General features: G+C 35.9%; 1 protein-coding gene and 1 long non-coding RNA gene across 4 annotated transcripts in view; one reads left to right on the top strand and one right to left on the bottom strand.

The window, feature by feature from the left end:
- The first annotated feature begins 127 nt into the window (after positions 1-127).
- LOC310637849 lies at positions 128-2184 on the top strand. The gene is made up of 3 exons (XR_014491977.1): positions 128-246; positions 1659-1732; positions 2073-2184. It is a non-coding gene; the product is annotated as an uncharacterized lncRNA (long non-coding RNA).
- An 8757-nt stretch (positions 2185-10941) lies between these two features.
- The window catches only part of FEZ2 (fasciculation and elongation protein zeta 2), a 37483-nt gene continuing 29634 nt past the window's right edge, over positions 10942-18790 (bottom strand). For 2 of the 3 annotated variants that reach the window (XM_083373350.1, XM_083373351.1), the window contains 2 exons: positions 18513-18578; positions 13427-15428 (listed from right to left, as the gene is read on the bottom strand). In XM_083373350.1, the coding sequence (XP_083229476.1) occupies positions 15412-15428; positions 18513-18578 (83 nt within the window). In that variant the 3' untranslated portion in view covers positions 13427-15411. Of the gene's footprint in view, positions 11328-13426; positions 15429-18512; positions 18579-18790 lie in introns of those variants that run through there. The other variant, XR_014493745.1, reaches the window with a different exon arrangement.

Genomic DNA, 18790 nt, shown 5'->3' with positions numbered 1-18790 from the left:
ATAAGCCCTGGGTACCACAAAAGGAATGCTAGTGGGTAACATGCAATGTATTTATTAGATTTCTATAGCTGCCCATTTTAGCAAGTAATCTTCAAACTGCTTTTTGCTCTTAATTAATCTCATCCAGCATCCTGTCTTGATCCTTTTCCCTTGCGCTGTTGCAAATCAAATTAGCAACTTTCCAAAGGTTGGAAGAGGATATGGTTGGAACCTGAGCAGGAACATTCCAGCTTGCAACACTTCCAGGTACCAAATTGTAGACATTGTTGTGGCTGTCAGTAAGAAGTAGGGTAGCTGATGCAGTAAACATAGTCTGCTTTCTCCCACAAAAGAAAAAAAAATCCCTTACCACAGACTTTTGAACAAATTCAGCAACCGTGGGATAAAAGAGCAAGTGGTCCTGTAGGATATAAATCTAAGAACAGAAAGGAAAGGGTAAGGATGAATACTTTCAAATTAGGGAGGTTCCAGTGGAATTGCCAGAAATCGATGCTAGGACCAGTATTTTAAATACAATTTATGTTTTATAATAGCTGTAATGTGACAGCCAAAAGATCAATAACAGAAATGAATGATTGTTTTACAAAAACAGTTTTAGTATTACTTGTTTTATTATTGTTTAAAACATCGCTAGTGCCTCCCTCGTTCTTAACCATTAACACCTTAAAATTGATATTATGCATGCAGTAGACCAGGGGACTAGCACTGGGCTGCAGCATGCCAGAAACCGGTCTGCGCAAAGCCCCATCTGCAGGATGCCGGCAGTACATGAAACCACGCCCGCTGTCTGCAGAAAAACCTCTCTCCACAGAACTGATCCCTGATGCTCAAAAGGTCAGGGACCTCTGCAATAGACAATGTCACAAAATTAACATTTGATTGTCTAGAAAAATGAAGTAAAATGGAGGTTGATAATCCATGCCTTCCTGTAGGCTTGCTAGCACATAGATTAGATAAATTTCAAAGAGGTATTAACAAGATTGAATGAAAAACAGGCCTCTGTCATGACCAACCTGGATTCTAATAAAAACTATTGAAGAAACATTCACAAACAGCAAAGCAGATCTTAGAAACTATTTTTAGGGAGCCAGACTTAACAACTGGAGTAGATATGTGCTCTGTGAATCATTACCAGATTTTAAAATGGTTGTAAAATAATGTTCATTTTTTAAAAAAAGTGATTGTGGCCTTATTTATTTGAAGACATTCTACTGAATTTTTAACATACATTTTCTCTTTGCATGGAAAAATCATGTGATTAAGTGCCTTCATGATCACCTTTGTTTTTATTTTTTTGCCCCATAAAGGTGTATGTGTTTGTGTGTGTGATTGGTTGATTGATTGATAAGCCAAGGACTCTGAAAAGATGCTTGTGTCACCTGCATAAGGCAGCTCTGAAAGGGTTACGAGAATAAATGAATGAGATGATAGGCAACACAGAACAGATTTAAAATCCAAAGATATCCTTGTCAGAAGATAGATTTCCCAGCCATGGAAAATGGGCTCTTAACTTGAAAACTCCTCAGTCTGGTCTGGAATCCATTTGCTTCTCTGTCAGAATATTTTCATTTTCTAACTGACATTCAGGTGGCAAATTAGATTAAGCAGGCTGCTCCATCTGTAATTGACCCAGTTCATTTTATTCCTTTTTCAATAAGGTGGAATAAGGCGTACACTTTTGAAATCTCTGCTGTACTATCTTTTTGAATAAGGAGAGTTACAAGGCTTCAAGGTAAGTTAATGGTTAAGAATATACATTCATGTAATATTAAAACTGTTTTTTTGTAAAAGAATCAACTGGCTATTTTATTTTTGCAATTTGAGATTTCAGATGCCCAAAATGCTGTGGACTGTCTAGAACACAGGTGTCAAACACCGCATCATGTGATGTTTCACGATGTATTGTGACTTTTTTTGCATTGCTGGAGCTGGGGTGGGTGCGGCCTCTGTATGATGCAACTGGCCCATGGACCAGCAGTTTGACACCCCTGGTCTAGAAGATTCCTGCATGGTTTAGGATATTCTATATGGAATTCTGCAGTAAAACTGAAGTAAAAATTTGTCTTCCTCAGTCCAGACATGCATGGCTGTTTCGGTCTCCAGACTGCAATTATCAAGACTGTGAAAACTTATGTGTCCACCAGATGGTAACAATGAACTAGAATTTTGTTTGTTTTATAATTGTTAAGTGCTTACAAGACAGAAAATAAAGAATGAAAATGAAACATACATAATTAATAATGAAAAGTTGTATATAATTATACACAAATAATGCATTTTTGTTAAAGTCAAAAACACTAAGGATCTACAAACCAACTACTAAAAGTCAAATAGCACAATGAAAAAAATGAGATTAAAGTTAAATATAAGGAAGAACAAACTAGACAATTGGTAGAACTACCAGCCTTAGAATTGAAAATGAAGTTATTCAAGTTGTGGATAGCTTTTGCGATCAACCATCAACAGGAAAGGAATATATTGTATTATCCACATATCTTGTGTGTGTGTGTGTGTGTGTGTGTGTATTTGCTGATGCTTTATCTAAACTATATTTGTATATCAGTGATTGCATGACCTCTGTAGATGCCATAGACTAAATAAATAGTAAAGGAACAATCAGTCAAGAAATACACTGCAGACTGACACTCGGTAGCGGTTCCCAACCTTTTCTATACCCCACACTCCTAGAACGCTTCTGATATATTCTCACACCCCTTACAAAAGTTCAAAATAATGGCAATGAATTATGCATATACACTATAATTTTGAAATTTCTAAACCCAAGTTTTCTCACTCCTTGGAATATAGTCTCGCAATCCCCAGTTGGAAACCCCTGCCATAGAATATTCATGAAGGCATTGGAAAAGGTATTAAAATGTCCTAGTGTATCTATATCTACCAAGATCAGAATTGTGCAAGCCCTAGTATTCACTTTGACACTCTGTGGAAGTGAATGAGACATGAAAGAAGCAGGATAAGCTCTATTTATACAACTTAACTGGCATTAACATAGATCATGTCGTTTGGAGTGATATTCAATGACATTAATTCTTCCCTGAAGTCACATAGGCATTTTAATCTACTGATATCAATAATAGACAATTTTTAGAAATGTGTACCTGTTCAAATTTTGGAATTAAACAGGCCAATATTTCTGAACTCAATATAAGCAGAAATAATGAGCATCTTTGACAAGTTTCATGAAACATCATGATGGGTAGACAATTCAATTTGTGTTACTCTATTGGTTTAGAATACTATATCCAAATAATAACAATACAATGAAAGTCATATTTAGGCAAGGAGTGTTTTAGAAATTTAACTTGCAGCCATGTTACAGTCTTTTTCCACATTCACTTCCAAGTCCAATTTATGTGACTTAAGAACCAATATAATTAGTTACAAAACCAATATTAATTGATGCTTAACAGCCTTGTATAACATCAGATTGTGGTAGATGAATTACTGACACCATCATGAAACTAAGAAAAAAATAATTTATTCAACAAGGTATCATTATAAAGCTTCAACAGTACATGACCAAAACAAAACAGTCCGAACCAGGAAATTTACTACTTTTCATTGCTGTAATAGCATCAATTAATTCATGAAGTAGTGATAAATATGCAACTAAAGCTTAGGTGTTAATTTTCAGAATATTTATTTTATCCAAATAATGTTTAATTATTTCATCCAAGATTTTAAATCTGGGTTATAAAGTCAGATATAAACACTTTTTAAAATTTAAGTTCATTAGCAAAGAAAGAGAGAAGATAAAGAAGATAAAGTATTTGGCCGTTAAATTGTAAAAAAAGCAGTCCAAATTATGCCATCTCCAACAAAACTGAGAAGCTGAGTTTGTAAATCAGGAATTTTTTAATAAATGCATTTATTAGTTTATGATAAATAACATATTTTCTTAAAAATATTGCATCATAAAACTGAAGTAGAGGATTAAAAAGTATATTTTATAAGAGCCTTTGTGGAGCAGTGGGCTAATGCCTCCTTAAGTAACACCAGCTGCCTGCAATTAGTGCAGGTTCGCATCCCACCAGGCTCAAGGTTGACTCAGCCTTCCATCCTTCCGAGGTAGGTAAAATGAGGACCCAGATTGTTGGGGGCAATTAAGCTGACTTTGTAATAATGCCGCTTGGGGGGTGTATGAAAGCCCTAATAAGCAGGCATATACATAGAATGAAGGCTACTGCTAAGCTTGTAAGCCGCCCTGAGTCTTCAGAGAAGGGCGGGATATAAATGGAATTAAAATAAAAAATAAAAAAATAAAAATATTTAAATCTTATAAAATGTATAAAAAGACATGACTGGAAGAAACTCGGAGATTGCAAATTGAAAAGTTAGGTTATGAACAGTCATATTAGGATGTTTATTTTGGAATGATTGGGAAAGGTTTGGTAGAATATATCAAACAGTAATATGTCAAATATTAAATAATAATATATATTATACCCCATATGAATATATTATTATTTTATATTATAATGGTAATACTGCAAGGTACACTTTTTGTATAGACATGAGAACATCTTGTTGAAAGATTTCAAATCAAAGAATTAACACATATGAAGGATATCAACATATTCTAAAATATATTGTATTTTGTGTGATGAACATGTTTGTTTTTTTGTTTCATCACTTCATTGCTTTATTTGCATTCTGGTATTCTTGTTAAAACAAAATAACTTTGTGATGATGAACTGATTTGATTGTTTAGTTATATAGTTGTCAATCACTCAGATCTGGACTCATTGAATATCATCTCTGATTTTAATCATAATTTCCTAAACATTTTTCCTGATTCATTAATGTGCCATATAAAGGTTCTGCTAGTAAATACTGCCATCATGCGGTTATGTTTAAATGTTTTGTGATAATTACACTTTGAATGTCCAACCCAGCCAGAGCTGTATAACGGTTGCTTTGTGTAAAGGAAAAAATCATGTGCTAATCAAAGCAATGTCTATTTTATAAAAAAAAATTGTGAGGTTCTTTCACTGTTGGAAGTAAAATACATAAAGTTGATATTAATACTTTCTAAAATGTCCAAGGTCTTCTTAAACTAATGAAACCCATTTGTGTCCAAAGAACCAACATACCTATTTCATTTATTTTATAAAATTTCACATTGGATCCGTTGGACATATTCCTTAGAGAACTGTTGTTATATCATAATTCTTACATTTTTTTAATGAAATATGTAAGCTGCATTCTTCTATTTCCTTTCTGGAGCGTATCTCCTGCAAATTTTGAACATTACTTAACACCATCATAGACAATTTTCATAACATCCTTTTTCTGAGATCCATCAAGATTAATTTTTATGTCAACACTATAATTGATTGATGATGTGCCATTAAGTTGGTATCAAGTTTTAGCAACCGCATACTGTAGATAAACACTTATTGTACTACTCATCTAAGCATAAAATTCCCTGCTTTCAATTTTATAAATCACCATTCATGCTTCTATCATCAACATGTTAATTGTCTGATTTCTAGATTTTATTATTATCTTCCATGAATGTTCCCAATGTTGAAAGCTAACTTTGAATATATTTTGATTTTCAAATCAACTTTTTTAATCATTTCTCTAAATACAACTCCCAGAAGTTTCTAATCCTTTTCATTTTTGATAGTGTTTTCATGATTCATGAACCACAACCATCATATTTTGTGTAAAAGTTCATGAGTTATGGTTCAAAGTGTAATGTAAACATAATTCTTGATTTAAGTAAGCCATAGTTAATTATAATTAAGCATGTTGGGTCACCACCTCATAACTGAAAATTATTCATCAGTTTTCTTCCTTGTCTGAAGCATTTTTATGCAGCTGTTTTCAAAAACGTGTGCCTTGAATAGAGTTTATTACTAGATTCCCTCCCTGTCCTCATTAAAGAAGTTTGTGTGAAGTATTTCAGTGAATATCCATGCTTCATTTTGTTAAAATAATTATGGCTTTTGCAACTCTTGTGCAGCTGCTTTGAAAGTGCAGCCTTGATAATTTTTTAGCAAAATCCCAAAAGAATTTTGAAAGCAACCTGAGAACGAGCTGAAAAATTAAAGGCTTTGTTTTACAGACAAAAATGTTTTAGGGTATAGTTATTTCTTGTTATGTACGATAGTATCATGTGGGATAGCACATGCTTGTTATTTTCTAATATTTTTATTAATGACTTGGATGAGAAAGCGGAGGAAATGCTTATTAAAACTGCAGACTACCAAACTCTACATGACAGCTAATTTCCTGGAGACACAAACAAAATTAAACAAGATCTTGATAATTAGAGAATGAGTGATAGTATTTTAACAGTAAAAATGCAAAGTTTTTGCTAAGAAGAGTAAAATCAAATGCACACATAGGGGTTGCAACAGCACATGAGAGCCAGTTTGAGGCACCAGGTTAGAAGCTGGGAGATCATGAATTATAGTCCTGTCTTAGCCTGGGTGACATTGGACTCATCAATTGAAGAAGACAATGGCAAACTATTTCTGAAAATGCTGCCAAGAAAATTGCTGTATTTTCCGGGGTATAAGATGACTTTTTAACCCATGAAAATCATCTCAAAAGTTGGGGGGTCGTCTTATATGCCGGAAAATAGTACATAAATCAATCGAGCGCCCCCGTTCTTGCAAAGCAACTTCAAGCCTCCTTAGTCCAGTCCCCCCTCCAACGTGACTCTCCCTTCACACCCCCAAGAGCCTCTCAGCCCCTTCCCCTCCCCCTTGCAAATGCCAGACCCCGGGAGCTCTTGCGTCTATTCCAAAGGGTGGGTGGAAGGAAAAGCCCCTTTCGGCTCTGGCTTGGCTGCAAGTCAGCGAGCCCGGGAAGGCATGCCCTCCCCTCTCACTGTGGAGGAAGCAGGGCAGGCTGGCGTCTGGCGGGAGCCAGCAGGGCAGTCCTGCGCACACGCGTGCTCCCCAGCTCCTAAGGAGTCCTCGGGGAGCCATGGCAGGCGCCTCACGCTCTTCCCTCTTGAGGCAGCATCGGCGGAGCCATCCGGCGTCGGGCGGGAGCCGGCAGGGCAGTCCTGCACACACGCGCACTCCCCGGCTGTTAAAGAGCACTCCTTAGCAGCTGGGGAGTGCGCGTGTGTGCAGGACTGCCCTGCCAGCTCCCGCCCGACGCTCTTCCCTCTTGAGGCAGCATCGCTCCCCGGCTCCTAAGGAGTCCTCGGGGATGCTGCCTCACACGCGCGCACTCCCCGGCTGCTAAGGAGTGCTCTTTAACAGCTGGGGAGCGTGCGCATGCTCAGGACTGCCCTGCTGGCTCCCGCCTGACGCCAGACGGCTCCGCCGATGCTGCCTCAAGAGGGAAGAGCGTGAGGCGCCTGCCATGGCTCCCCGGGGACTCCTTAGGAGCCGGGGAGCACGCGTGTGCGCAGGACTGCCCTGCCGGCTCCCGCCAGACGGCTTCCTCCACAGTGAGAGGGGAGGGCGTGTCTTCCCGGGCTCGCTGATTTTCCGGTGTATAAGACGAAAAATCTTGAAAATCATCTCAAAAGTTGGGGGGTTGTCTTATACGCCCAGTCGTCTTATACGCCGGAAAATACGGTACATGGATTCATCAAGGCAATTGCCAGAGAGACTTAAAGGGAAATGTGATCAGAAGTTAACTGTGAATGAGCAGCTTGGTGGAGCTGTGAAAAAGGCATCTTAAATTTTAGATGGTATAATTTTCAAATCCTGAGTTTTAACGGTCTCAAGAACCACCTCAAGAACCCTATTTTCAAGCACCAATTTTAAGAAAGATTGAGCTAAACTAAACTAAAGATGACTTAGAAATGAAATCCTGTGAAGAGAGACTGAGGAACACAGTATATTTAGCTTTGAGGGGGAAAAATACTGTTATTTGGGGAACCTGAAAGGTTATCATACAGAAAATGACCAAAGACTGTTCTTATGATCTTGCAGAAAATGAAATGACTGGCTTAAAATATATTTTCCAATGGAATGTTACAGAAAATAACTTAATCATAAGAGCAGTTTGCCATGAAAATAAGTGATCTGTGTTGGTTGCCCTTTTTTTTCTAGCAATGTTCAGAGGCTGGTGGACAACAATCTGTTGGAGATGCATCTTTTGGTTTCTTTTGCTGAGCAGGACTTTAAAATAATGGCCCTTTCTTGTTCTGTATTTCTGTTTTCCTAATCATACTAATTCCCAATACCCCTATCCAATATTAATTAGATATGATAGTAAATTAAATTTCACAGTGCCTGCAGATATACAAGATTCCCACTCTTGGTATTCCTTGAATTTTGTCTTCAGTAATTTCTCCAATAGAGTATCTTCCTAATGCTTGCCAATTTTATTCTTTTTTTCTTGACTTTTGCCTTTCTTTGATATCTTGTTTCCATGGTAGTGGGTACTAGACAACGATCTATATTTTTTTCACTGGATTCATGAAAGCTCAATTTTATTGCTTGCTCATGTCTACGACTCTGGTGGCTGTTGTGGGAGTTATTGCGTGTACGCAAACACACACACACACGAGTGTGCAGAACCACTTCATTTCCACATTGTGTCACAGTGAATACCATTGCTTTCCATCTGGAGAATAAATGTACACCATAAAGATGAAATTAACATTTTCATTTAAAAGAATCAATATGCCAAGACAAATATTCAGTGAGTCGAGCAGAGGGATTTCAAAAAAGGAAAGTACTAACATGCTGTTGCTATTAATAGATGCTTGTTCCACAGACATTTTGCTCAAAAATGGATGAGCAAGGCAAAGTTTTAGGCCTGACTTTACGCATTATACAAATGCTCTGACTCATATCTAAACTTCAAAAACACCAATGCTCTGGTTCATTTTGGTTAGTTTTGGCTGCATCATAAAGTAGCACAGGTGGGCAAATATCTGTCAAAAACCTAGTTACTGAGGAGAGTTGATTTCCTTTCTCAACCAGCTGCTATTTCTGCCTGTTGTATAATCAACATGCTTACAGTATATAGGTAACTGGATCTGGAAGTGCTTTCTGTAACATACCCTCCTGCTTTGAATAACATGAAGCTTTTTCAGCAACCTCAAATCTTTTGAAAGGGACTTACCACAGTCTACCATCAGCTCTTACTTTAGTTCATCTTGGTTCATTTCCCAAAAGCATAATGGAGCTGTTTTTGTTTAAGTTCTGTTACTCAACACTTCAGTTTTGTTAACAAGTACCTGGTACTTCTGCCTGGGTGGAGATGCATAGTTGTATATAATACTGTAATATTTGGAACCTTGTGAAAAATGGCCTCAAGAAGAACATAAAGAGAGCTATGGCTTCGCAGTTTATCATAAATACACACAGGGCTTTTTTTTGTCATAGAACGCTCAGAATGGAGTTCCAGCACCTTTTTTGGATGGAACCTTATAGGGTAGGCAAGGCGGGTTGTATGACATGTGTGAGTTCCGGCACCTTTTTCTTTTACAAAAAAAGCACTGAATACACATGTATAGTTTCAGAATTTGTTTGGGAAATAAAAGAGCTAGAAAGTTTTCCTCTGTCACGCGTGACTAGAAAGATTGTGTTGGTTAGCCCAAACTATGCATTTCAGGTGCAATTTGTGATTAAAGATCTAGCATTTGAATTTTCTGAAATGGACTATAGTAGATAAAAATATTGTTATTGCTAAGAAAATTATTTTCAGTGGACTGAAGGCACTCTTATATAGCCCAATGCTATTATCCACTCTTCAGTACATTTCCTTTCATGGAGCCATGGCACCCTTCTAGCAACTGTGCTGCTTCTAAAGAAGCAATGTCAAAGAGAGAGAAATTTTATAGCATAAAAGATTCTGTAACGCATCATGAGTCAAGAATCCATCACCCAGATGGCCTGAACAATCAGCCAAAACTGAGTGATAAGAGCTCAAAGGAGTTATCTTTAAGGTGTGCCTGAATAAACATTTCATTTCTTCAAATTCTGGACAAATTCAATTTATTTTCTAGATTGCTGAAAGCAATGAAGCAAATATGGTAGTAGGGCTTTTTTCTTAAGTCACTGGGGAAATGTTATTGTTTGGAATGTGAAAAAATAGTTACAGAAGCAAGGAAACAGTTCCAACTGTGGAGGAGGAAAATTAAATGGCCATATATGAGCTTTTCTGACAAAGAATGTACTTTGTTCATATGTTACAACAATTGTTCTTATAAAACAGTTGATGGGACACATTTTAATTTTTTTCCAGCTTGGGACTCTTGTGTGTCAACAACAGAACTGGATTCAAGTTGGGGCTGAGAGAGAAGCATTTATTACATTTGCTGTGTGGAGCTGCCAGAAAAATTCAGAAAGAAAAATAAATCTACAATGCATTCTGTAGCTCAGAACATGGCTTACTGCTATATTCTTAAGGGATGTTCAGCCTGCTTACCTTGTTTCTGTTTTACCTATGCTTATCAAATTAAGGTAGTAAAAGTTTTCTGAACAGTTTATGGATGAGGTAATAGTAAATATTATTTTGTTTCTAATATTTATTGAGGTTACAGGAGTAGATCTATTTATTTTTCGATGTCTGAAATTAGTAGTTATCATTAATATCCTTGGAATTCACCTGGGATTACACTGAGAAGGAAAACAATTTCGGATGCACCTTCCTTTTGTGTGAAGCGAGCATTGTTGTTTATTATCATATAATTGCTCTTCCTAAAAAATGTCAGTTTGTAATCAAAATCTTATTTGTAAGAAAAAGCATGAAAACTAATAGTACTGGACTGAAATGGGTCTAGAGAATATTGCATACCCTCGAGACTATTTTGAAATCAAATTAAGAAATTGGAGAGGAAAATTTCTCTTTTTGCATATGCATCTAGCTCATTCTGCTCTTATTTTACTTTGGGTGTAATATATGACCTTTGTTTAAGGGACTTTTCTAATTGGAGCAAAATTGCTTACAAAGGAACACCATAATTAAGAATTTATTAAAGCATATAGCACATTATATTACAGGATTTTCTTATTAAGTACAGAGGTCATTTATGAAACAAGTTCTAGTTTTCTTGCTCTTTAGTTTTGGTTTGGTGTGTCCTCTTTCCACGTGATTAATTACTGAGGATAGTTGCAAATCTTTACAACTTTTGATCAAGGTTTTCCACATTATTGTTGTTTTTCTTGTCACAATCTCCTTCAGTGTCTTCACGGCTGCTAAAGATGTTAACCAAATTCTGAAAAATACTCAGTTGCTTTATATGTCTCATTCCTTGATGAGAAACCCCATAGATGCTTTTTCATGAGGCAAGTGGACTTTGTTTTTCTTTGAAGATTTTATTAAATCTTCACTTCTTAAATCTTCACTTCTCATCCAAGAAGCATCTTCAGCTCTGCCTGGATGGTGGGGAATAAAAGGATTTATATTTATATTTTGAGATGCAGATAACATAAACTCACCCCCAACAGCCTGTGCCTGTATTCAACAGTGAAGGGTAGATAACATCCCACAGAAAGCACATCTCCACGACACAGTCCTTTTAGCAGTTCCAATAAGGTTCCATTACTTGTACTACTCAGTTGACCCTGAGGTCACAAACAAACCTGCAAGAGGCCTCAACGACTATCTAAAAGAATGCATCCTTCTATTCCTCACCATCCAGTCAGAGCTAAAGAAGCTTCATGGATGAGAAACGAAATATCTTCAAAGAAAAACAAGAAAGTCCAGTTGCCTCATGAAAGAGCACCTTTGGGATAACTATGACCTGGATCACTGAGAATCTCCATAGACACTGGATGAGAAACATTTTGGTTTACTTGTGCTACTCCACAGCTTTTTTATAAGGTGAGTTAAAATTCAATTTTCTCTTTTCATTACCTCCTTCATCAATATCCTGCACAGTCACCTTCTAACCTTTTGTACACAAAGCCTCCATCTGGAAATAGATATTGAGTGACAGTATCATTGCCAGAATTGCTTACTTTGAGTTCTCATCATTTTTATTGCCTTTGAAAAGCCCTTGTATTTTCTTCTTTTACATTTAATTATGGGAAGATTTACAGATAGCTATATAGCTTTTGGAATGTGTCTCGGGAATTAGACCTCAACTCCATTCAAACTAACCTTAGCTACTACTGCCGTTTTGTCACAAATTCCTTAGTAGCCATTTCTGTTTTGTCTTCATCTTGGCATGAAGTAAATAACAATTCTAGTACCTATGCATATGCACAAAAGCAATCAGATCCATCTTTGAGATTCTGCTAACTCTTCTTCTAGTAGCATTTGATCGCAGAGAAAATTCTGCCACATCGGGCAGCTAGCCCTAAGTATTCCTAAACACTGCTGTTACAATGACAACAGAATAGAAATTCTAATGGAATTATTACAGAACTTTGTAAAAGTTCAATCATAAGAGAGTACTGATGAGATAACTCATACAGGGTTTTCCATCCAAAACATCATAGAATTGTGGAGTTGGAAGAGATCACAAAGATTATCCAGTCATGTTTTTCATTAAGCACATAAAGACCAATTAAACCATCCATAAGAGGTGGCTCTCCAGTGGCTTCTTAAAATCCTTCAAAACTGAGGCTTCTGTGTGAGGTGTTATGGCTAGTTAGATGTTTCTGCAAATGGCTCTGCAGACGCACACAGCATTGGAATTGCCAGCTAGGACCCATTTCTGGGTTACAGAAAATTTATCTGAAGGAAGAAATCGGGAGATTATCCATTTGCGCTCTAGAAAAGCTGTTCCTCTTTAAAAAAAAAAAGTAGGATTTTACTTTTGTGTGACTGCTATGCTGTGACCTCTGGGTGATATACAAATAGACATAAAAACATAAAACATGTGTGTGTGTGTATGTATATGTATGTATATATGTATATGTATATGTGTGTGTGTGTATATATATATATATATATATATATATATATATATATATATATATATATATGCACATATGTGCAATGGCAATGGTATACATATATACATACATATACATATACGTGTGTGTGTGTATATATAATTAATAAAAAGCAGCTAAAACGAGAATTAAATAATTAAAATTAAAAAGGTGGTGAAAGACTTCATAGGGTGTGTGTTCCTCTGAAATGGCAGAATTGGAACTTCACACAGTTCCGAAAGGCCAGGAGAATGAGGGTCCTTTTTTTAAAAATGGACCTTTTACTGGGAAAAGCTTCATTTTGCCAGTAACCTAATTGTCAGGACCCACCCCAATCCATGTCTTAGGAAAACAAAAACTCTTGGAGTCAGTTCTAGTCCAAAAGGAATTTTTACTAGGATATGCTTGGTTGTGGAAATACAAGACAGGACTTGGTATTGTTTTACAAATTGAAACTTTAGTTCCCGGCTCAACCCCCCTTCTCTCAACCCCATTTGGTCAGCCAAATTCGTGTCATCCCTTTTGTGGCAAAAAGGGAACTTTGAATCTTTATGGTTATTGCCTTCTTCTTTCTTCCCTTACCCTCACTTTTGTTCCCCCAGTTCAAAAGGTTTCCCTTGGTCTCTGAAATAACCTAAGGCAGGCTGAATCCACATGCGCTCCTCCTTCCTCGGGAGATGGCAGAATCCATGGGGGGATAATGTTTTAAACATACATTTATGAATGTGATATAACTGGATTCTGACACTAATTGCCTGCAACCTAAGAGAGATATTCCGAACAGCAGAGAAGATTAAAAAATATATGAGTGTCTTCTTTTTGAAATTAAGAAGAGGGGAAAATGAACTATTTTAAAGGACTTTAATTTAGAAAGTTGAGAAGTTTGTGGTATTAGAAAGTTTCAAATGGTAAAAAGAAATTTTAAAAAATAGAAGAAAATATTTCTTTTGACAAATATGTCTTTGAAACAGTAAGCTTAATTAGACTAACAGAGCAGATCTTTAGGGAAGGCTGATCATTTATATATGCAGCAGATTGCTTGCAACAGTTAAAAAGGAAATGGAAGAAGGACCTGCAGAAAAAAGATATGAAAGAAGAAGTTAAGAGAATTGAAGAATCTGGCTGCAGATTACTGATAAAATTACCAATACATTGAATGTAAGACAGAAATTATAAATGGAGAGATGGAAAAGGACATGGACAATTTGACATTATTAGTACTTAGGAAAAAAGAATTTTGTTTAAGATTGAGACCAATTCCACCAGAACATGCAGATGATATTAAAGAAAAAAATAATGAAGTCTCCGGTGGGATTTATATGGATTGGGAGAAAGATTCAGAGATTGGTAAAACCTCAAGGATCAATACACATTTTGAAAAATTAAGAACGTTCCAAGGAATGTCCTCGTGCATTTTGTCAGAAAGAAAAGATTAAATTCTACAACAACATTTTAATATCTGATTGAGGACTGATACAACCCTTCAATCCATAACCTCGATTGATAGCTGGTTCTGCTGTTGTAGACATCTTACTGCTAGAATAAGATGCATTTGGGCAAGCAAGTTATGATAACTAAATGTAACAGAGAGAGCCACTGAATAGACAACTGGTACGTAAAGGATATCTTAGCCATAGAAAGAAAATGTTGCGGAAGAGACCCACACTAGTTTTCCAGGGAGTAAAAGGAAAATAGGGGAGAAATACTTGTTCATTAACATATCGAAGCATACAAAATAAGATACGATGACCAAACATTTAATATGGGTTAAAAGTACAATAGCAGCAATACTATTATTAAACTACAATAGTTTTAAATTAAACTATAGAAAATGAAAATAATGAGACAATGATTTCGGGGCACAATACATCCTACACAAATTGAGGGTGTTCTTTATTAGAACCCTTTCCCCTCTATGCCAACATTAGGCTTTCAAAGGAGAAAAAAAAACAGCCAACCAATGATAGGAAATTATAATCTACCACTTTTTACTTCAAAGAGGGTTATTCAAAGCAATATGAATCAGTAAACAATATTACAATACTGCCTTTATTCTTACTTTAAAAGTCAGTTCCTGTTTCTATCACCATCTTTATCACAGGAGCCTTCAAGGAAGAACTTCAATGGAATTTTGCAGTGCAGGCTCAGCTTTTGATCCATTTTATACATTTAATACTTGGACCTGCTGCAGCTTTTATTAGAAGTGCATTATGTTTATTAGGCATCTTTTATTTATATCGATGTTATTTTTTCCTCCACAACCACAATTAGGTGCTGGGTGAAACAATTACATGCCATATAATGTAAAAATAGTCTTTAAAAAGCCCAAACAATGCATGTGAGTAAAACTGTACAGAATTCATTATTTGCTCAAGCAATTTATACTTGGGTGGGGGAAAGGATGAATTTTACATGATCTGGATGACTTTATTCCAGAATTCAAAAACTGAAGCAGGCAATGAAAGTAACAAATACATTAGAATTGAACGCAGTGCAAACAAACTGTCAGGTCTGAAAGAATCTGTGGAAAAACATTTTTCACAGGAATTCGCCTGGCTGTTTTTTTTCATAGTTCTCTTCACGTAGGACACAAAACTGCAAAATAAAGTTACATATAAGTGTCATTAAATTGATTTGATTTCTAGAATGTAACAGCAAACCTTCCAGAATCAAAGTTGCAATAATTATCTGTACTAAATATGATTCCCAACCCTTACCCCATAAACAAAACAGATAAATCCATAAAGATATATACATAGTATGTACACACACACTACTGTCAACTTTCTTTTTTACAGAAATGAGCTATATAGTAAGTCATGTCTTGGTCACTGGGTTAAATTTTTAAATTTAAGAACATTTAAATTCAGCTTTAAGTCTTCAATTTTCAGAATCTGTGGAGAGAGCTTTGAGATAGATTTAGGGACAACTATAATCTCAAAGATTTAGGGACAACTATAATCTCTTGCCCAGGATATTGAAGCCTACAGTTTAAAATACAGAGAGGATCAAGACATGTCCTTTATATACTCCTTTATCACATCTATAAGGCACAAACCTTGGAGCAATGTAGCTTTCAAACCAATGCTAGCACAATATAAAACAAATGAAGAAATCAGGTTTAAAATGTCATAACCCAAAATTACAAAGCTGTCCTTGTCATTGGGAACAATCTTTCATCATTAGTTTAAACTTTAAATAACTGTCTTCATAGTGCGTAATAATTGTGACTTGTAATGCTACAGTTTAAGTATCTAAAAGCAAAAATATAAATGGATAAACTGATACATACTTTCAAGTTATAAGATAACCTTTATTGTCATTTTTTACTGGGAGCACAGTAGTACACATTAAAAATGAAAGTGTATGTCCATCTAGAAATTGGTTACCAAGTTTGCTTTAATCCTGAAAGTTGGCTACTCATATTTAGTTAATGAACAATGTTACACATTACTATATGTGAGGCAATCATCTGTATGTCAAACATTTTCATGGTGGCGCAACAGTTAGAATGCAGTATTGCAGGCTAATTCTGCTGACTGTCAGCAGTTCGATTCTCACCAGCTCAAGGTTGACTCAGCCTTCCATCCTTCCAAGCTCTGTAAAATGAGGACCCAGATTGTTGGGGGCCATATGCTGACTCTATAAACCGCTTAGAGAGGGCTGTAAAGCACTAGGAAGCGGTATTTAGGGCTGAGTGCTATTGGTATTGCTGTTTATTACAGAGGAGAGGGCTGCTTTTTTGTATAATCTATCCTTCCCACCATCTCTTTGTTCTCAACTTTCCCCCTTCCTATTCAGATTTAATTATGAAAACTACCTCATTGTTACTCTGTTGACCTCTGCATGCTCTTGTTAGCAAAAAGTTTGATATCCACAGTTTCAAGCTTTCTATGTTGGAAAGCATATCTAGAGACTAGTAAAATAAGTGTTTTTATTCTAAAAGAAATCGAGTGGGGGAAGATGGCCCATGTCAAATGTTATTTTTTTACCACGGAAGAAAGCCACTATGAAAAAAAAAGTACAATTTGCTTCAGCATGTGAATTATGGTTGTGATGTGGTGACTGTCTACATGGAAGGACCTGTTTCTTTAATTTCTTTAATTGAAATTGGCAGAGTGGATCTTGCGGTTATCCAGATTTTCCCTATGGTGATGCTGCACTCTGCACTCTGCAATGTGCTCTTCCATGTAATCATAAATGTCGGTAATAAATCAAAATAATAACCAGATTAATTTTTTTTCCTATAATATTACAGTCCTAGGGAGTCTTATTATTACAGTCAACGGAGAAGCCAAGGAACTTTGAAGATCTTTACTGTAGTCATTGCACAAATCTTATGTTGAAGATTTCTAAACTAACTCTAATTATTTATCTCATACTTATTTTTACAGTTAGTTGTTTTCAGGAAAAAAGAATAAATATAATTATGTCAGCAAATTATCCTTTTAAACTGTATTTCAGTGATAGCTACATTTTGGGTGCTACTTCTCTATATATTCTATTCTTATTGCAAATTACACTGAAGATAATCTGGAGCATACTATAACATGTTTGCATAGCATAAAAGCATTTTGTAAAAATTTCAGAAGTTTTTTTTAAATTCTACAATGCTACTGATAACAAGGTAACGATTAAACAACAAAACTAATGTAAATCAGTAGACAGTCAAGAGAATTCAGTTCCTAATTTTGACGAAAACAATACCATCTACCTCAAATGTCTATAATTCTTTGTAAAATTCCAGGAGGTGGAATCTATTATCACCTTTTGAATTCCAACATGCAGAGGTTTATACATTGTACATTTACATTGCTACATGGAATTAACTCAAAATATTCATCATCGATATCACAATACTCATGTTCACAGCATTACTCTGATTTTCTAACAACTAAATAACATAATCTGGGGCTCTCTTCATATTAAAAATTTTCACAATGTTACACACGAAAATGCAGGCTATAAGTCAAACGAAGAACCCACAAGTTAGTAAAAAATGTGAAATAATATATTCAGTTTCTTAAATATACATGTACTGATTGATGCATAATTTTGATTTCTTGATAAAACAGAGACATATTTTAACCCCTTTAAAATATGAATTGAGTTTGCTCAGAACCTTCTCTGCTTATGTAATTTAACATTCAAGTACAGTAGTAGGAAGAGCCATAAAGAATTACCGGATTGTCCTTTTAATGCAAGAGAAAGCAATGGGACCATGGGAGCAAGGGAAAGACCAAATCTGGCTTGAGGAATTTTTACCTCAATGTGTCCTAACCCCTCTAGACTTGATATGGGAGGAATCCTGTCTTATGTTTGTTTTCCTTACCCACCACCATTCAATTGCCTAAGATTTTTCAAAATGCCTTGACCTTTCTGTGTCTTTCATGTCTTTTGGGCTGCTTAGCAAACAGCTCAATTAATCCCCAACATGTTTTATGAATTTCAGAAAAGCAATTAAATTTTCAGACTGGTTTCCTCAGAATGGTCCTGCTGATCTTTCTGAGTATTAAGGAGGTCTTCTATGATCTCGAGAATGTCTCCATCGCTTCCAAGTTCTAAAGTGCTGTACACTTCCAAAGTAGCACCACTGATTTTGTTTGTGATTACAACACCACAAAAGTTATATTTATAGGAAGCCACAATCATGCAACATGCAATAATCGGTAAACTCACCTTTCAAAATGTAGTCTGTTAATAAGCTTGGCACTTTCTCACTGTCTTCTTTCATGGCATGAAGAACTATAAAATATGAGGGTGTGGATCAATGGAAGAGGTAGAATTCACTGCCTTTCAATAAAACATGCAAATGGAAAAAAAACACTAACAAATGAAGGCGAATATAAGTTTCCCAGGATAATGTTGCAGGTTATTCTGCAGATCCTTTTCTCATTATTTATTAAAGGGAGAAAGATATAAAAATACTGAGTAGGCATAGCTCTGTTATGCATTCA

This window comes from Vipera ursinii (genome assembly GCF_947247035.1).
Source record: "Vipera ursinii genome assembly, chromosome: 1".
NCBI classification, from domain to species: domain Eukaryota; kingdom Metazoa; phylum Chordata; class Lepidosauria; order Squamata; family Viperidae; genus Vipera; species Vipera ursinii.
This window is presented reverse-complemented; position numbering and strand designations above follow the sequence as displayed.